This window comes from Solanum pennellii, chromosome 8, assembly GCF_001406875.1.
Source record: "Solanum pennellii chromosome 8, SPENNV200".
Lineage (NCBI taxonomy): Eukaryota > Viridiplantae > Streptophyta > Magnoliopsida > Solanales > Solanaceae > Solanum > Solanum pennellii.
Genome location: NC_028644.1, coordinates 66,635,863 through 66,651,119, shown reverse-complemented (window position 1 = coordinate 66,651,119; position 15,257 = coordinate 66,635,863). Strand labels below are relative to the sequence as shown.

General features: G+C 36.0%; 2 protein-coding genes across 2 annotated transcripts; both read right to left on the bottom strand.

Annotated features, from left to right (window-relative positions):
* Positions 1–890: 890 nt before the first annotated feature.
* On the bottom strand, positions 891–5,145 carry LOC107027356 (peroxisomal acyl-coenzyme A oxidase 1-like). Its single transcript, XM_015228532.2, has 14 exons — positions 4,483–5,145; positions 4,085–4,193; positions 3,917–3,978; positions 3,624–3,833; positions 3,355–3,442; positions 3,100–3,262; positions 2,808–3,006; positions 2,459–2,656; positions 2,228–2,359; positions 2,024–2,144; positions 1,837–1,947; positions 1,693–1,762; positions 1,407–1,590; positions 891–1,322 (listed from the first exon to the last, which is right to left on the bottom strand). The coding sequence occupies exons 1-14, from the start codon at positions 4,618–4,620 to the stop codon at positions 1,113–1,115; spliced, it is 1,995 nt and encodes a 664-aa protein (XP_015084018.1). The 5' UTR covers positions 4,621–5,145; the 3' UTR covers positions 891–1,112.
* Positions 5,146–5,381: 236 nt separating this feature from the next.
* On the bottom strand, positions 5,382–14,946 carry LOC107028569 (peroxisomal acyl-coenzyme A oxidase 1-like). Its single transcript, XM_015229678.2, has 14 exons — positions 14,550–14,946; positions 12,687–12,795; positions 12,516–12,577; positions 12,102–12,311; positions 11,760–11,847; positions 11,506–11,668; positions 10,894–11,092; positions 8,774–8,971; positions 8,080–8,211; positions 6,987–7,107; positions 6,621–6,731; positions 6,370–6,439; positions 5,888–6,071; positions 5,382–5,803 (listed from the first exon to the last, which is right to left on the bottom strand). Exons 1-14 carry the CDS (start codon positions 14,685–14,687, stop codon positions 5,594–5,596), a joined length of 1,995 nt encoding a protein of 664 aa, XP_015085164.1. The 5' UTR covers positions 14,688–14,946; the 3' UTR covers positions 5,382–5,593.
* Positions 14,947–15,257: the final 311 nt, after the last annotated feature.

The following is a 15,257-nucleotide window of genomic DNA, read 5'->3' as shown; positions in this document are numbered from 1 at the left end:
TAATCTTTTACTAAAAATGTTAGTCTAAAATCTTAATCATGTCTTTTGCTTTTGTTCCTTTTTGACTTTTTTTTTAAAAAAAAAATTTCATTACATGATCTTTCATTTTTCACTTTTTTTTTTTGGCTTTTTTTGTGGTTGTGGCTACAAACTTGGAACAGGAGCAAAGCACAAAGATTAAAAAAATCTAGATTGTGCATGGATGGTGTTGTATTATTATTGGTTTTTATATTAAGTCATGATTAGACTAATCACCATTCAAACATTTTAACTACTAATTTATTACGTATATATAGGAGCCAGGAACTATATAAGAACCAAAAAAATAATGGAGAGTGACTATAGAATCTATAGTTATTACGTAAAAATTTATCTGTATTTAGTGTTTATATCAAGCTAATTAGTACAAACTCTCAGCACTTATAATAATTATTGATAAATGAAAGGTAGGGGTCGTTTGGTTAGGACAATAATTTCATTTCTAATACATTTACTGAAATTTTACCACAATAACTTGTGAAAGGTAGGGGTTGTTTGGTTAGCGGACTAATATGTACTATGCCTAAAAAATGGAACAAAATAATATCTGAAATATTCATTATTAAGTTTGGGATAAAGTTGATATTTAATTTAGGTATAAATTTATTGATAGCCACCTTATTCTATGATCAAACAACTTCATAATGGTCCTCCTTTTTGTTAAGAGTACTACTACTCCTTCCATTAGTTTTTAACATTAGCTACTTATTTTTCAATTTATTTCTATAGATTTAAGACAATATCTATTAATATGATTCTTTTGGTTAAGTAGTCATATTAATCATTACTCTTAAGGAGCGTACAAAATCAAAAATAGACAAGTAAAAGTGACCAGAGTTCCATAATCTTATTCAAATAATATCTACTGCAGCACAGCACAATACAAGATATTGTACTTCAAAACCTTCAGTTTATTGTCATATTACTATAGGGAAAGAGCATGTCAGTTACACGCTTAAACAATTAATTATGACGACTTTATAATAGTTATGATAGTTTAAGCGTGTAACTGACTTTTCAGGACAAGTTCAAGGGAAAATCTACGCCTTCTCCCATTTTCTGCAGTTCTTCATTCACAATCTAGCAGTCTGCAATTTTTGCTCGAGTAGTGGCCTGATATATTCATGGAAGCCATCGGGTATATCCGATTCGTTGAGAGGATCGTTCCACGCAGCCTCATACAGTTTCGGGTACACATTTCCATCATAACGTCCCAGAATTGAACCAAGGAAATGATCAGTATGGTTAAATGCATCAACCAACGATACAACATTTGGACGAACCTGATCATATTAAAGAGTAATACAAAAATAATCCACCACAACAAATGAACAGCAAACACAGATAACAAATCCAATGAGACAAACCTGAGTATACAAGGCCCTGAGCTGCTCATTAGCAAATAACCCCTGCTTCGAGGTGATGTAGCCAGTCGCGAGGAAGTCTCCTTGATGTTTGTGAAGTAGGAAGAGTGCATAGATGCTACAAAGCACCACCAGTTGTTGCTTAACACCTTCCCCTGGAATGTCTTGTTGCAGCTTTTCGATAAATCTTCAATGAGATGAAAGACATGTAAGAATTAACAAAGTTCTCAACACACACACACATATATATATATAGGAGATCAAATTTCCATCATATCGCGAAGCTTACTTGGAGACAACAATCAACTGACAGTGAGCAACTGCAGCTTCAACTAAATCAGTTGCAAGTTCTTGAAAGCCTAGAAAAAGGAGGTAAAGCAAGGAAGTTCTTTAAGTTATACTCGATCGATAATCAAACTTTTACAGTGAGTACCTTCTTCTGGATAATCAAACTTGCTAAGATTCTGAGCACAAGAAACAGACATCCTGGCAGCCCTTGCTTCAAATGCTTCCAATATTACACTAGGTTTGAGCCAGTCCTTGGCTGCCGGAGATGGAAAACAACCAGAACTAGTGATTTACTTTTACGCGGTTGATGTTATGCAAGTTAAAGGATTTACCTTGTTCCACATCAGAATGGCATTGCATCAAGTGTTCAATTTTCCCCATATAAGCTATGGTACCCGTTGGCTTCTTTCCGGAGCTCAGCTGTGAAACAGTCTTCATAAGAAACCTTGAAACCTACATGAAACATGACATGGTTCATGGTGGAGTCACTTGGAAACGGTATAGATGTCAAACTTCATATGAAAATTAGTTTTTACCTGAAGTAGTAGCACGACGTTATCTCCTTCAAATGTACAGGCAGGGACAGAAACGGCATATAATTCTGGAAGTCCACTGCTACAAAGATAACCATGACCTCCACACAACTTTCGGCATTCTTCAATTCCATCCTGGAATAAAAATTGTAATCAGGCAAGACACTAGTTATTTTAGATGGCGCGATATTGTATTCAAATCAAAAGTCAGAGAATTAAATTGTCACTACTCACAGCAGTGGCAGTGGTTGTCAAAGACTTTATTCCAGCTGTAGTCGCGTGCAACTCAGGCAACGTTGAGAAATCATTTGTTTTTAGTCTTTGAGTTACATCAGTGTAAAACCATTTCAGCCACTCACCAACAAATCTGAAGGCATATGCTGAAGCTAACAAGGGGAAGAGCCTGCTTTGCTGAGTTTTGTAGTCTATCACCTGCATAAACGCGTGAAGTAAGAGCATTAATCACAACTTGATGGCTAAGTGCAGTCACCAGACACTATTAGACTGGGAAAAGCATAAATTGTCCAATATGAGTATGCTATAAATGGAATGCTGCAGGAACAAAAGATCAGAACCAAATTACCTGAATTTCTTGTCCACCATTTTGAGAACCAAATTGTCTACGAACAGCACTATATCTCGTTGCTATACACACAGCCCGAGACAAAGCACCAGAAGCATATGTTAGAAATGCTTGACGAACATGTACCATGGACACATAGAGAAGTTGTCGAGGAACATCAGATTGGACATATTTTCCATCCTTAGTAACTTGTGCAACCCTGAAATTTTAGGATCAAATATAATACCCCATTGTGTTAATCATGAGAAGCTGAAAGTTGAATTCCAGGACCAGAATAATGAAAAACACAAACCTCATCAGCATTTGATCTCTTGGAATACGCACGTGATCAAATCTTAGCACCCCATTATCCATGGTATTGTATGCTCCGTTTCCAAATTTTGTTCCAATATCTCCGACAGTAATGCCTGGAAGAGGTTTGTGATCCTCCAAGCTCCCTAGTTGGACAATAAAACCTGAAATATGAATAGTCAACAAAATGTAAGTGCATTTTTCCTGAAAGTTTGACAAGCATCAACGTTTTGTGACCTGAGAATCATTGACTTACCGTTAATCCCATGATCTTTACCATCTGTTATAAGACGAGCATACACAATCGCATGGGTAGAGACTTTACCTAATCCACCAGGCCACCACTATTGACATCGTAACAACGATCAGGGAAATTCACTTATTCTTAATTAAAAAGCATGTTGTAAGCCCTTTCAGAATAGCATATTGAACAGAAAAACAAACTAGAAGCAGGCCAAAGATGTCATATAGGACACATATCTTGCATAACAATGTATTATATAGCAAGTGTTGGACAACTTTCACCTTGCTTGATGTCAGTGTTGGACTATGAATGACAAATTCATCTGTTTGGGGATCGAACGTGGCAGTGGTTTCAAGGCCTTGAACATTGGACCCATGTCCAAGTTCAGTTTGAGCATAGCAGCCAATAATTTGCATCTTGTATGCCAACGGCAACCACTTTTTCAGTTGTTCCTTGTTGCCCTGTCCTTTTATAGCGGGTATAAACACTCCCTAATGAAGAAAAACAGTGCCAGATGAGCAACAGCTTTAAAATTGGCATATGTAAGAATAGTAGTCAAACAAGAAATTACTACCAAATGAGAATCAATAAAAGCAGGCTCATCGACGAAATATCTTAACTTCTCTGCTTCTTCTTCTACGGAAATGACAATTCAATTGAATTAGCAAAAAGTGACAAACTTCAGTTAGATGCCTCTTCTTGGGCAGAATACATTTGAAAAAATATTAAAATGAAGTCATACCAGAAAGCTGAAGATCAATGATGTGTTTCCATGAGTATGCTGACTTCCTTAGAGTGTTCTTAAATAGTTCTTTCCTAGAAAGCATGGTCCTTTCCTCCTTACTGAAGCCCTGTATCCCACGATGACACTCGATAAAGATTAGAGACAAATCATGATTCATTTCCAGCAACAACAACATACACAGTGTGATCCCATAAGTGGGGAAGGTGGAGACTGGAGTGTACGCAGACCTTGCCCCTACATTTATGGAGGTAGAGAGGTTGTTTCTGATAGACCCTCAGCTCGAGAGAATCGTTATTCAGAAATATCACTGACAGCCATACCCCAAAAAAGAAAAATATCCAACAAAAAGGGGTCAAAACGTAAGTTTAAATAATAGGGAGAAGAAAAGCAATTACAGGATCATCAGCAACAAGCTTGGAGATATAATCTGAAACTTCAAAAGCACGGCGAGAACCCGCCCAAACAATTTTCATCTCATCAACATTGAACTCAGCTTTCTTCCTTTCTTCAGCCAAGTAATCTATACCCTCCATCTCTCTCTCTCAGGGATGAAACAGAATACAAAATCCAATCTTGGATAGTTATAACAAAAAGGAGAAGGGGCTTCAGATTATTGAACACTTTGATATTTTCATGTGTGCTATGTATAGCTAGATGTGGTACCAGTTGTTGCTTCATTGAATTCGCTTCACGTTTGGATAGTTGCAGTATGTGGTTGTACAAGCATTCTGACATAATTTTTTCTTATTCTTTAAATGAACATTACCATTTTTAAGCTAGTAATCTAGCTGAGTGACCATCGAAGTTACTTGTTACACAAAGCAACACCAACAACTAGCATATTAAAATACATCTGCAGAGACTCATTGCACAAGCACTATTACTAAGGGCTTGTAGACAGAGACCGAGCTACGAGTAGAACTCTATGGGTTCTAAATTATAGGATATCCATATTTATATTAAATAACTATATTCTAAATTTCATTTTTGTTCATACTTAAATGAATTTCTCAATACGAACAATATATAATGTTTGGACTAAAGCTGACCTTCTAGCTCCGTCCCAGCTGGCAGATCAAAAGAGATGCACCAAATACACATCGTGGTCCAGGACATCTTTTTTTCCTTTATAGTTTGTTCAAAAAAAAAATAATTTTTTCTTTTTTTGCAACTCTTTAATTTCAACTTTTGCCATAGATTGAATGACACTCTCTGTATGAAAGTATATCATAAATCAGACAGATTAAATAGGATGCTTGTTAAAAATAAAAGGCTCCAAATACCAGGGAACTCATTTTTTAGGCAAAAAATCAATCTATTCTTGTTCATAATTCTGGGAGGAAAAGAAGCTAAAGCATACATAACAGTTTCCTTACAAAAGTTCAATAATATTATTCAGAACAAAATATTATCAGTCACAACTTAATAGTCATAAAGGATGTTCCTATTTCAAAATCTAATTTATTGGCACAGCACAGAACAACAGTTTGCTGCAGCTCTCGTGCTTCACAGCTTAGCAGTTCGTAGTTGCTGCTTGAGTAGTGGCCTAATATATTCGTGGAAGCCATCTGCTATGTCTGAATTGTTGAGAGGATCCTTCCATGCAGCCTCATACAGTTTTGGATACACGTTTCCATCATAACGTCCAAGAATTGAACCAAGGTAGTGATCGGTATAGTTAAATGCATCAACCAGTGATACAGCATTTGGACGAAGCTGATATTAAACAGGATTTGGATCAGTGAAAACAATTCCACCCAAGAAACAAAGGAATGACAGAATAAGTTTCACGAGACAAACCTGGGAATACAAGGCTCTGAGCTGGTCGTTAGCAAGCGACCCCTGCTTTGAGGTGATGTAGCCAGTCCCGAGAAAATCTCCTTGATGTTTGTGAAGAAGGAACAGTGAATAGATGCCACAAAGCACCTCCAGCTGTTGCTTAACCCCTTTACCGGGAATGTTTTGTTGCAACTTCTCGATATACCTATTCCACAACATTGCCAATCAAATCTTGATAAACTTTCATGCGATACAATTTGCATTACAAGACAAATTGAAACTCATATAAAAAAATTCACCATTTTCAGCCAGACGGAGTGAATACATTATGATCATTTAAACCAAATACAGCTGAAGAACGAATAGTCAATACAGTAAATTATGTGATCTTTCTATTTGGACAGTTCATATTTATAAAACTTGTGAAAAGCGGTTTTGTGTTCGCATGGTCATGACATTGTTTGGCATTTCACTAAGAAAAGAATGCAGTAAAAAAAGCTTACTTGGACACAACAATTAATTGACAATGAGCAACTGCTGCTTCAACTAAATCAGCTGCTAGTTCTGCAAAGCCTAAAAAAGGAGGACAAAGCAAGAAAATTAGAAAATGAAATTTGGATGCGAGAAAAATGCACAGAATGATCGTTAAATTAAACATTTGCAGCTGAAACTTCATGAAGGAACGTTAACATAGACAGTAATTAAAAAAAAAATACAGAAGTGAAAAAGAAAGCAGCAAAAACAAAGTGAGTACCTTCTTCTTGATTCTCAAACTTGCTAAGATTCTTAGCGCAGGCAACAGACATCCTGGCAGACCTTGCTTCAAATGCTTCCAATACTGCACTAGGTTTCAGCCAGTCCTCGGCTGCAGAAGATGGGAAAACCACAATCAGCAACTAACTTTGTGTTGGTTAGAAAACACAGGAGTATATTTGAAGGGTGAAACAACAGGCCTTCTCACATGGTTGACATAATGCAAGTAAAAACAAGGAAACTACACGAACCAATATCACAAGTGGATCCTTTTCCTAACGCAACTGCTGCTACTACAATAAGTACTTTCAGAATGAATTGTAACTATGACAATGAAGGATCAGCTGTGAGGAGCCAAGGACTTTACCTTGTTTCACATCAGAACGACACTGCATCAAGTGTTCGATTCTTCCCATATAAGATACGGTACCTACTGGCTTCTTTCCAGTGCCCAGTTGTGAAATGGTCTTCATAAGAAACCTTGCAACCTACATGAAACACAGCATGGTTCATAGTGGAGAACGGGATCTAATATTATATTAGGATTAGAAAACTACATTAAGTCTACATAAAATAGATGAGCATCTAGTGCAGTTCACTTGCTTTTGGGAGAAATAGACAAAACAGCAGCAACAGAATCACCATTGTGAAGCCACAAAATCTCACAAAAATTAGTTTAGAAAAGGTTGCTCAACCACCGATTCTATAAACATTTAAATTTGTCCTTTGATTTTAAGAAAATCTAGTATAGGAAAGGTTGCTCAACCACCGATTCTATAAACATTTAAATTTGTCCATTGATTTTAAGAAAATCAACTGACTATCATCCACTTTCTTATCTACTTCCTCCATTCCAAAATGATTACCTTAGTCTCCTCTGTAACAAAAATGATCTCAGTACTTAAAAGTGACAAAATGTACCTTGGTTCAGCGACTGCACAATTCTAGTTCCAAACACTGATTGACTTAATTATAGAACATCTATAACTTCTGAAAGATCATGATAAGTGAGGGAAGAAGTACAGGATAGTACTATATATAAGAATTTTACATTTTCCAGAAATTCCTCTATACTTCATTGCTTGTTCTCTTATTTTACAAAAAAAAAAAGAGAGACTAAATTGAACCGTAAAAACCAGAAACAATATACAACTGCTGGATATTTTATTTTTTAAAAATCAATGAGAAACTCAAGCTTAAAGGATTTATGTTTTTGCTTATTTGTTCATTTTTGATGGTACTGCACCCAAAAAGGTAAATATGATTGACAGGCTTAAATGATCGCTATGGAACCAGCTGAGCTAAAGGAATCTCTAACTCCACACCATCACTTTATAAGAACTTCGAAATTTTGGAATAAAATGGAAACTAGCAAAATTTTGATCTTTCCCTTTGGATGAGTGGAAGGCACACAAAAATTGAGAACTGGCATGTCAAACTCCATATAAAATTTAGTTTACCTGTAGCTGTAGCACGACATTATCTCCTTCGTAAGTACAGGCAGGGACATAAACGGCAAATAATTCTGGAAGCCCACTGCTACAAAGATAACCATGACCTCCACATAACTTTCGGCATTCTTCAATTCCATCCTGGAATGAAATGCAATCACACAAGAAGCATGTTATGTTAAATGGTATGATATTGGATTCAAATCCGCACTTAGAGTAACGTAATAGTTCTTTCTTGAAGCTAAAGAAGAGCAGGTACAAATTAAACTCTTCTGTCAGACAAGAAATTTGACTATTTATAAGCAGTACAAGCCACCATTGCAGAAAACCTAATTGCTAATCTCTTATCCTAATACAAATGAAGATTGTTTAGGAGACTACATTGTAGCAGAAACATCAATCATAGCAGAGCCTTAACCTGCCAAACAGGACAAGTTGTAAAAACAAAAACTCTAAGACGAGCAAAACTTAATCATGTGGACAGCCATATATTTTTCTGATTAGGCTTTCCGCATGCATTTTATAAAATTTAAACTTTCTACAGAAATTTACATCTATCTTGTTAGGTATATGGATGACTCGTGTATAGAACTTAGAATGATAACCCAAAAGCCCCAGAGAAGGATGACAGCATCAATGACTGGTTGTAAAAGGGAAAGAAAGTAAAGGTCGGTGGACAATCGAAGTTGTTGTCAGAACTTACAGCAGTGGCAGTGGTGGTCAAAGACTTCAATCCTGCGGTACATGCATGTGCCTCAGGCAATGTTGAGAAATCATTTGCTGCAAGTCTTTGGGTAACATCAGTGTACAACCATTTCAGCCACTCACCAACAAATCTGAAGGCATATGCAGAAGCCAACAAGGGGAAGAGCCTGTTTTGCTGAGTTTTGTAGTCAATCACCTGCACAAAGCATGTGCCATGCAGTAGGAGCATTAATCACAACTCTTAAAGCTGATAAACGATGACGATGTGCAGTCACTTGACAATATTAACTTGACTTGGAAAAACATAAATCTATGATGTTGAGCCAAGTAATGGAGTACATGGAAAACAGATTTTGTACTATTGAGGTGCCAAAACTTCATCAAGCTCAATCAGCAGAGAAATTCTTATCTCGGAGTCACATAGGACTAATTGAATGTGAGTTACTTAAGCCATAAGATCCCTAGGCACTACAGTAGTCTGCAATATCCAAAAATTTTGGGGCGGATCAATTGGCTTTGCTGAGAGATGTATTGGTAAATATAACACATGTGCAATGATTTACATCAGCCTACAGATGAAACACCTCATACCTTCGGGCTATGGTTTGAACCATTCGTCAATCAGAATTCTGCTTCTAAAGAGCAAGGACAGAAAATTTGTATTTACTATTTGTATTTACTCAGATACTTTCATGAGCACTTGAGTCATTTAAATTGTGTTACTTAAAGAATGTTTTATGTCAAAAGTTCACTTGTGTTTCAACTTTCCCCCAATGAACTGATTTGTGATGCAAGATGAAAATTTCAAGGTCAGTTTTATGATGAGAATCTTTTAATTCTTTCCCTGCTTATTATGATTCTTTGGCTATCCTTTCAGTCCATGTACCTGTATTATGTTTCATTCTGTCATATTCCATAATAATACAGTGCAATTCCATATGTATTTACTCCCCCCTTTTGCCAGGGGCGCTGCATTTTAAAAAAATGCAGACTCAGGTACTAAGACAAACGATCAAGCAACACGTTAAGTTCCTACATTCAGCTATCTAGTGAGCCCCAATTTATTTTTGGGGCATAATCTCTATTTACAGCACAGCATGTTCAGCTTAAGGTATGCCAGGGGCCTTGTCCCAGCAACAGTTTTCAGTTATGTTAGAGGCTTCATAGATAGTTTGTATGTTTTCATGACATGTATCTTTGTTTGACCTTTGAGTCATTTATGTTCTTAATACATTTGAGTTTTAACCCTCTTTACTTCAAATGCTTTCAGATCATATTTCTGCTGATGTCTAGATGCATGGTCAATGCTATGCCATGTTATGGGAACGGTCGAGCCAACAGTGACATCGGGTGCCGGTTCCTCCCATGGTGTAGGCTCGAGGCATGACAAAAGATATGCATAGTTTTAATTGTTTGTCATCATGTAAAAGGTCCCCTGAAAAATCTTATGTTCATTTTCCAGGTCATAGTACAGCTTAAAACTGGTACTATGAGGAATCTCATTAACTATTCTAACACATAATAACATGATTATTGATAATATTCTCCCTCTTCCCCTGTCGTTAGATTTTTCAAGAAATCACCTTTTTTTGCTAAAAACTTTTGAAAAAGTCTTCAAACAGCCTTAGCATAGTTTCCCAAGAGGCAATTGTGAAAGTCATGGTAAATGTCTCTTTATGCCATTTAATCCAACATAGGTGGGTATTGGGGATTTTTATAAGGGATCAATAGCAAACGGAAAGATAAAAGTGCAAGTCCTTTCACTCACCCACCCCCTTTATTAACCAACGTGCAGACATCATAACTCACCCTCTCCACTCAAATATTGACGAGACAAGAGATTGTCCTTGGTACAGAAGTTGGATTTGTGCTGGCCAATATTAGCAGAAGTGCAGCACTGATATGGAAAGTTGTATGGTATGGGTTTCACTTGGGAATAAGCAAATGAATTCCATAAAGCAAAAAGAACCTTCTTTTTTTCTTTTGTTTTGGAAAAGGAAAGATCAATATTAAATTGAAAATCTTAATACAAGTGCCCCTTTTTATTTGCACCAGTTAAATGCAAGGCATAAGCAAATGACAACTTATTCAACTACTGACAGAAGCTTACAAGATTACCTGAGTTTCTTGTCCACCATTCTGAGAGCCAAATTGTCTACGAACGGCACTGTATCTGGTTGCAATACACACAGCCCGAGACATTGCAAGGGAAGCATCTGCTACAATTGATTGCCGTACATATACCATGGTCCCATAAAGGAGTTGTCGAGGAATATCAGACTGAACATATTTTCCTTCCTTTGTAACTTGTGAAACCCTGAAATATTGAAAGCAAATATAATAACCACCATGTTAATATAATATGGTAATAAGCCAAACACTTGAAATCAAAATTATTGATACAGGAGAGAGAGAGAGAGAGAGAGAGAGAGAGAGAGAGAGAGAGAGATGTGGTTCTTGGCTCGCCCATGCGATCAGCCTAGTAACATTTGAACAGTAATTTTTTTTTATATATAATTAGAGGTCAGAACTAATAGGTAACGCTTACCAAGACTATGTACTTAAACACAGGAAGCTGAAACTAGAGGGCTATGAATATTTTTTTTAATTTTAAAAATAAAAACTAAAAAGTGTATAACAAGAGGGGCGTATCTTGGAGCCGTCATACATACACTCAAAAGGAAAAAGGATGGAAAGAGCTATATAACTCGATAATGGAAAACCACAAACCTCATCAACATTTGATCTCTTGGAATGCGCACGTGATCAAAGCTTAACACCCCATTATCCATGGAATTGTATGCTCCGTTCCCAAATTTCATTCCAATGTCTCCAACAGTAACACCTGGAAGAGGTTTGTGGTCCTCCAAGCTCCGTAGTTGGACAATAAAACCTACAATATGAATAGTCAATCAAACGTAAGCATCTTCCCTGAAAGTGACATGCACTGCACCAATTTGTAACATATAAAATCATTGACTTACCATTAACCCCATAGTCTTTACCATCTGTTATAAGACGAGCATACACAACAGCATGGGTAGACACTTTACCCAATCCACCAGGCCACCACTATTCAAAAATGTAAAAAAGCTAGAATCAGGGGAATTCTCTATATCTTGATGAATACTGTGACAATAGAGATGATACATTTATTTCAAATAGCATATTGGATGATAAAAAAGTAGCAGCAGACCAAAGATCACAGGAGGCATAGCTTGTAAAATAGAGTATCATATATTTTGAGCATCATTCCTCAAGATGCTAAAAATCAAGAATTGTTTTGCAAAAGGAATACAGGAAAAAAAGCAGTGGACCAGTCTTACCTTGCTTGATGTCAATGTTGGACTATGAATAACAAATTCATCTGTTTGAGGATCAAATGTGGCAGTGGTCTCAAGGCCTTGCACATTGGACCCATGACCAAGTTCAGTTTGAGCATAACAGCCAATTATTTGCATCTTGTAAGCCAACGGCAGCCACTTTTCCTGCTGTTTATCTGTGCCCTGTCCTTTTATGGCAGGTATAAACATTCCCTAATGAAAAAAAAATGTTGGCAGGTGAACGACAATCCTTGGATTTGAAGCAGCAAAAACGGAAGGGGAAAAGACTATTGCACCAACTCTAAATTTAGTGTCTTTTAGTCTTCAAGTGCATTATGGATGTAAATAATGAATGCAAAGGTAGCAGCATTGCAAAATTTAACATATGTAAAAGCAAAACATAAAACAAGAGGTTACCCAATGAAGATCAGTAAAAGCAGGCTCATCTACATAACGCCTTAACATAGTCGCTTCCTCTTCTGCAGAAACGAAATTCAAGTCAATCAGCAAACAACAGAAAACTTCGATTAGATGCCTCTTTTTGGCAGAACTCATGAAAAGGATTAAAAAACTAAAATGAAGTCATACGAGATAAACGAAGTTCAATGATCCGTTTCCATGCATATGCTGCCTTCCTTAGAGTGTTCTTGAATAGCTCTTTCCTAGGAAGCATGGTTCTTCCCTCCTTACTGAAGCCCTATATCCCACAATGATATTAGATATTTAAAATGGAGAAGGCGCAGAAACAAATAACATTGTCAAAACAAGACAATACCCTCTTTTATAAACTTCGCCCTGAACACTCAAAAATGACACGCATCAAACAACATAACACCCTCCTGCTCGGTTCAATTTTACTTCTGAAACCAAGTCATTATAAATTTATGCCAGTAAAAAGTTTTTGATAAACACTCAACCCCCAAAACACCAGCTAAATTGCAATTCACAGACACCACCGGTCCGTTAATATGTACCAAAATGGAACTCTATTTCAGAAAACATTGAAAAAAACTATTGCATTCACCATCAGAATCGTCGTTGAAACATATAACAGAAAGCATTAGACAGCCCGCCCAGCCAAGTTCTATAAACCCATTGAGGGTCACAGATTTCAGTACATAAAATTCTAAAAACAGGGGCTGTGAAAGTGAGTACTAAAGCAAAAACCTTTTACTGACCAGATCATCTTAAAAATCAATTCCATGTTAGCATTAATCAAAAACTTGTCCCAGTTCCTACCAAAAGATTCTAATCCACCTCCACCAGTAGTGTTTACGTTTTTCTTTCTTCAGAACATCAGAGTAATTTTCGCACCAAACAATGACTCATCATTCCACGTCAAAAAAATTTAGCCTACTAAATAATGTTTGGTGAAAGCTCAATTCCAAAATGTGGTCAGTTTATATCAGTTAACTCACACATATTATCGGCTGCCTAAAACTTATCAAAATCAAACCTTTTTCTCTCTTAAAACACAGTTAAATGATCACAAGGACTTCCTCTCCATCATCACATAACCATGTACAACAAAAACAACAAAACAAAGCATCAAACAATCCAAAAAAAAAAAACAGATAAAAGAGAATCAAAATCAGTTTATGTCAGTTAAATCACACATATTACTGGCTCCCTAAAACTTTTCTAAATCAAATTTATCTTAAAACACAATTAATGATCATAAGATGGACTTCCTCTCCATCATCACCATATCCAATTAATTTACACACATTACCGGCTCCCTAAAACTTATCAAAATCAAATTTTTTCCCCTTACACACAGTTAATAATCATAAGGAGGACTTTCTCTCCATCATCACCATAAATAAAATTAAAAAATAGGAAAATAAAGCATCAAACCCTCCAAGAAAAAAAAAACAGATAAATGAGAATCAAAATCAGTTTATATCAGTTTAATCACACACATTACTGGCTCCAAATACTTTTCAAAATCAGATCTTTTATCTCTTAAAACACAGTTTATGATCATAATAAGGACTTCCTCTTCATCATCACCATATCCAGCTAAATCACACACATTACTAGCTTCCTGAACTTATCAAAATCAAATCTTTTTTCCCTTAAACACAGTTAATGATCATAAGAAGGATATTTCTCTCAATCTTCACCAAAACCATGTCACAAAAAACAAGAAAAATTAAAGAACAAACACCCAAAAAAAAAACCAAAGAAAAATCAATCATCAGTTCTCACAACAACAACAACAACAAACCCAATGTACACAGGCCTTATCACTACCTCTCCTCTCTGAGACTGTTTTCGAAAGACCCTCGACAAATCATCAATTCTAAAGCTAAGCAAAATCACAAAAGGCCTGATTTATATCTACCGACAGCCACTCCATACCCAAAAAGACTATCCAACAAAAGGGGATCAAACAGAAAAAACTAAAACTTGATGACAAAAAAAACAAAAAAAGGAAAGGGGATTTACAGGATCATTAGCAACAAGCTTAGAGATACGATCTGTAAGTTCAAAATCATGACGAGAACCAGCCCAAACAATCTTCATCTCATCCACATCAAATCCAGCTTTCTTCCTCTCATCAGCCAAATAATCTACACCCTCCATCTCTCTCACTCTCAGATCAAAACCAAATTCTTACACAATGAAAAAAAATCCAATCTTGGGTCGTTTTACAAATACCCAATTGAATTCTTGAAAAAAAGAAAAGATAAGGATTGGACACGTTTGACGGTTTGAGTTTTTCAAGAACGCTTTAGGTGTGTACTATTTATACTAGTAGGTGGGCAGTTATACTGGCAATCTGCATATTCATATTTTGACTGTAATTTTGCTTTAAACTATTTGCAACTTTTTGTGAAAAAAATAAATAAAATGTTCGTCCACTTTAATATATTCATAGTACATATTTTTTTAAAAAATAAAATGCTCATAGTATATTAAGAGTATTATTTTAGCCTTTTTTTTTTTTTTTTTTGCTTCGTGTGGTCCGCAGTGTGAACAGTCGGTATAGTGACGATAAGAGGATAGTTAGCCCATCTTTTTCTATTTTCAGTGCTCCCCAATATGTTTTTTTTAAAAGAGCGAATACGTCAAATAGTTATTTAGATTTGTCAATAAATTTTATTTGAATATTCAAATTATAATTAGTATTTCAAAATATATTATTTAAATTTA

Coding starts and splice junctions, on each gene's coding strand:
- LOC107027356 (XM_015228532.2), bottom strand. CDS start 4,620: ATGGAGGGTATAGATTACTTGGCTGAAGAAAGGAAGAAAGCTGAGTTC. Junction 3,834..3,916: donor CTTTTATTGATTCTCATTTG/GTAGTAATTTCT, acceptor TTTCTTCATTAG/GGAGTGTTTATACCCGCTAT. Junction 3,007..3,099: donor AGAGATCAAATGCTGATGAG/GTTTGTGTTTTT, acceptor CTAAAATTTCAG/GGTTGCACAAGTTACTAAGG.
- LOC107028569 (XM_015229678.2), bottom strand. CDS start 14,687: ATGGAGGGTGTAGATTATTTGGCTGATGAGAGGAAGAAAGCTGGATTT. Junction 7,108..8,079: donor ATGTCGTGCTACAGCTACAG/GTAAACTAAATT, acceptor TGTTTCATGTAG/GTTGCAAGGTTTCTTATGAA. Junction 6,072..6,369: donor CAATTAATTGTTGTGTCCAA/GTAAGCTTTTTT, acceptor GTTGTGGAATAG/GTATATCGAGAAGTTGCAAC.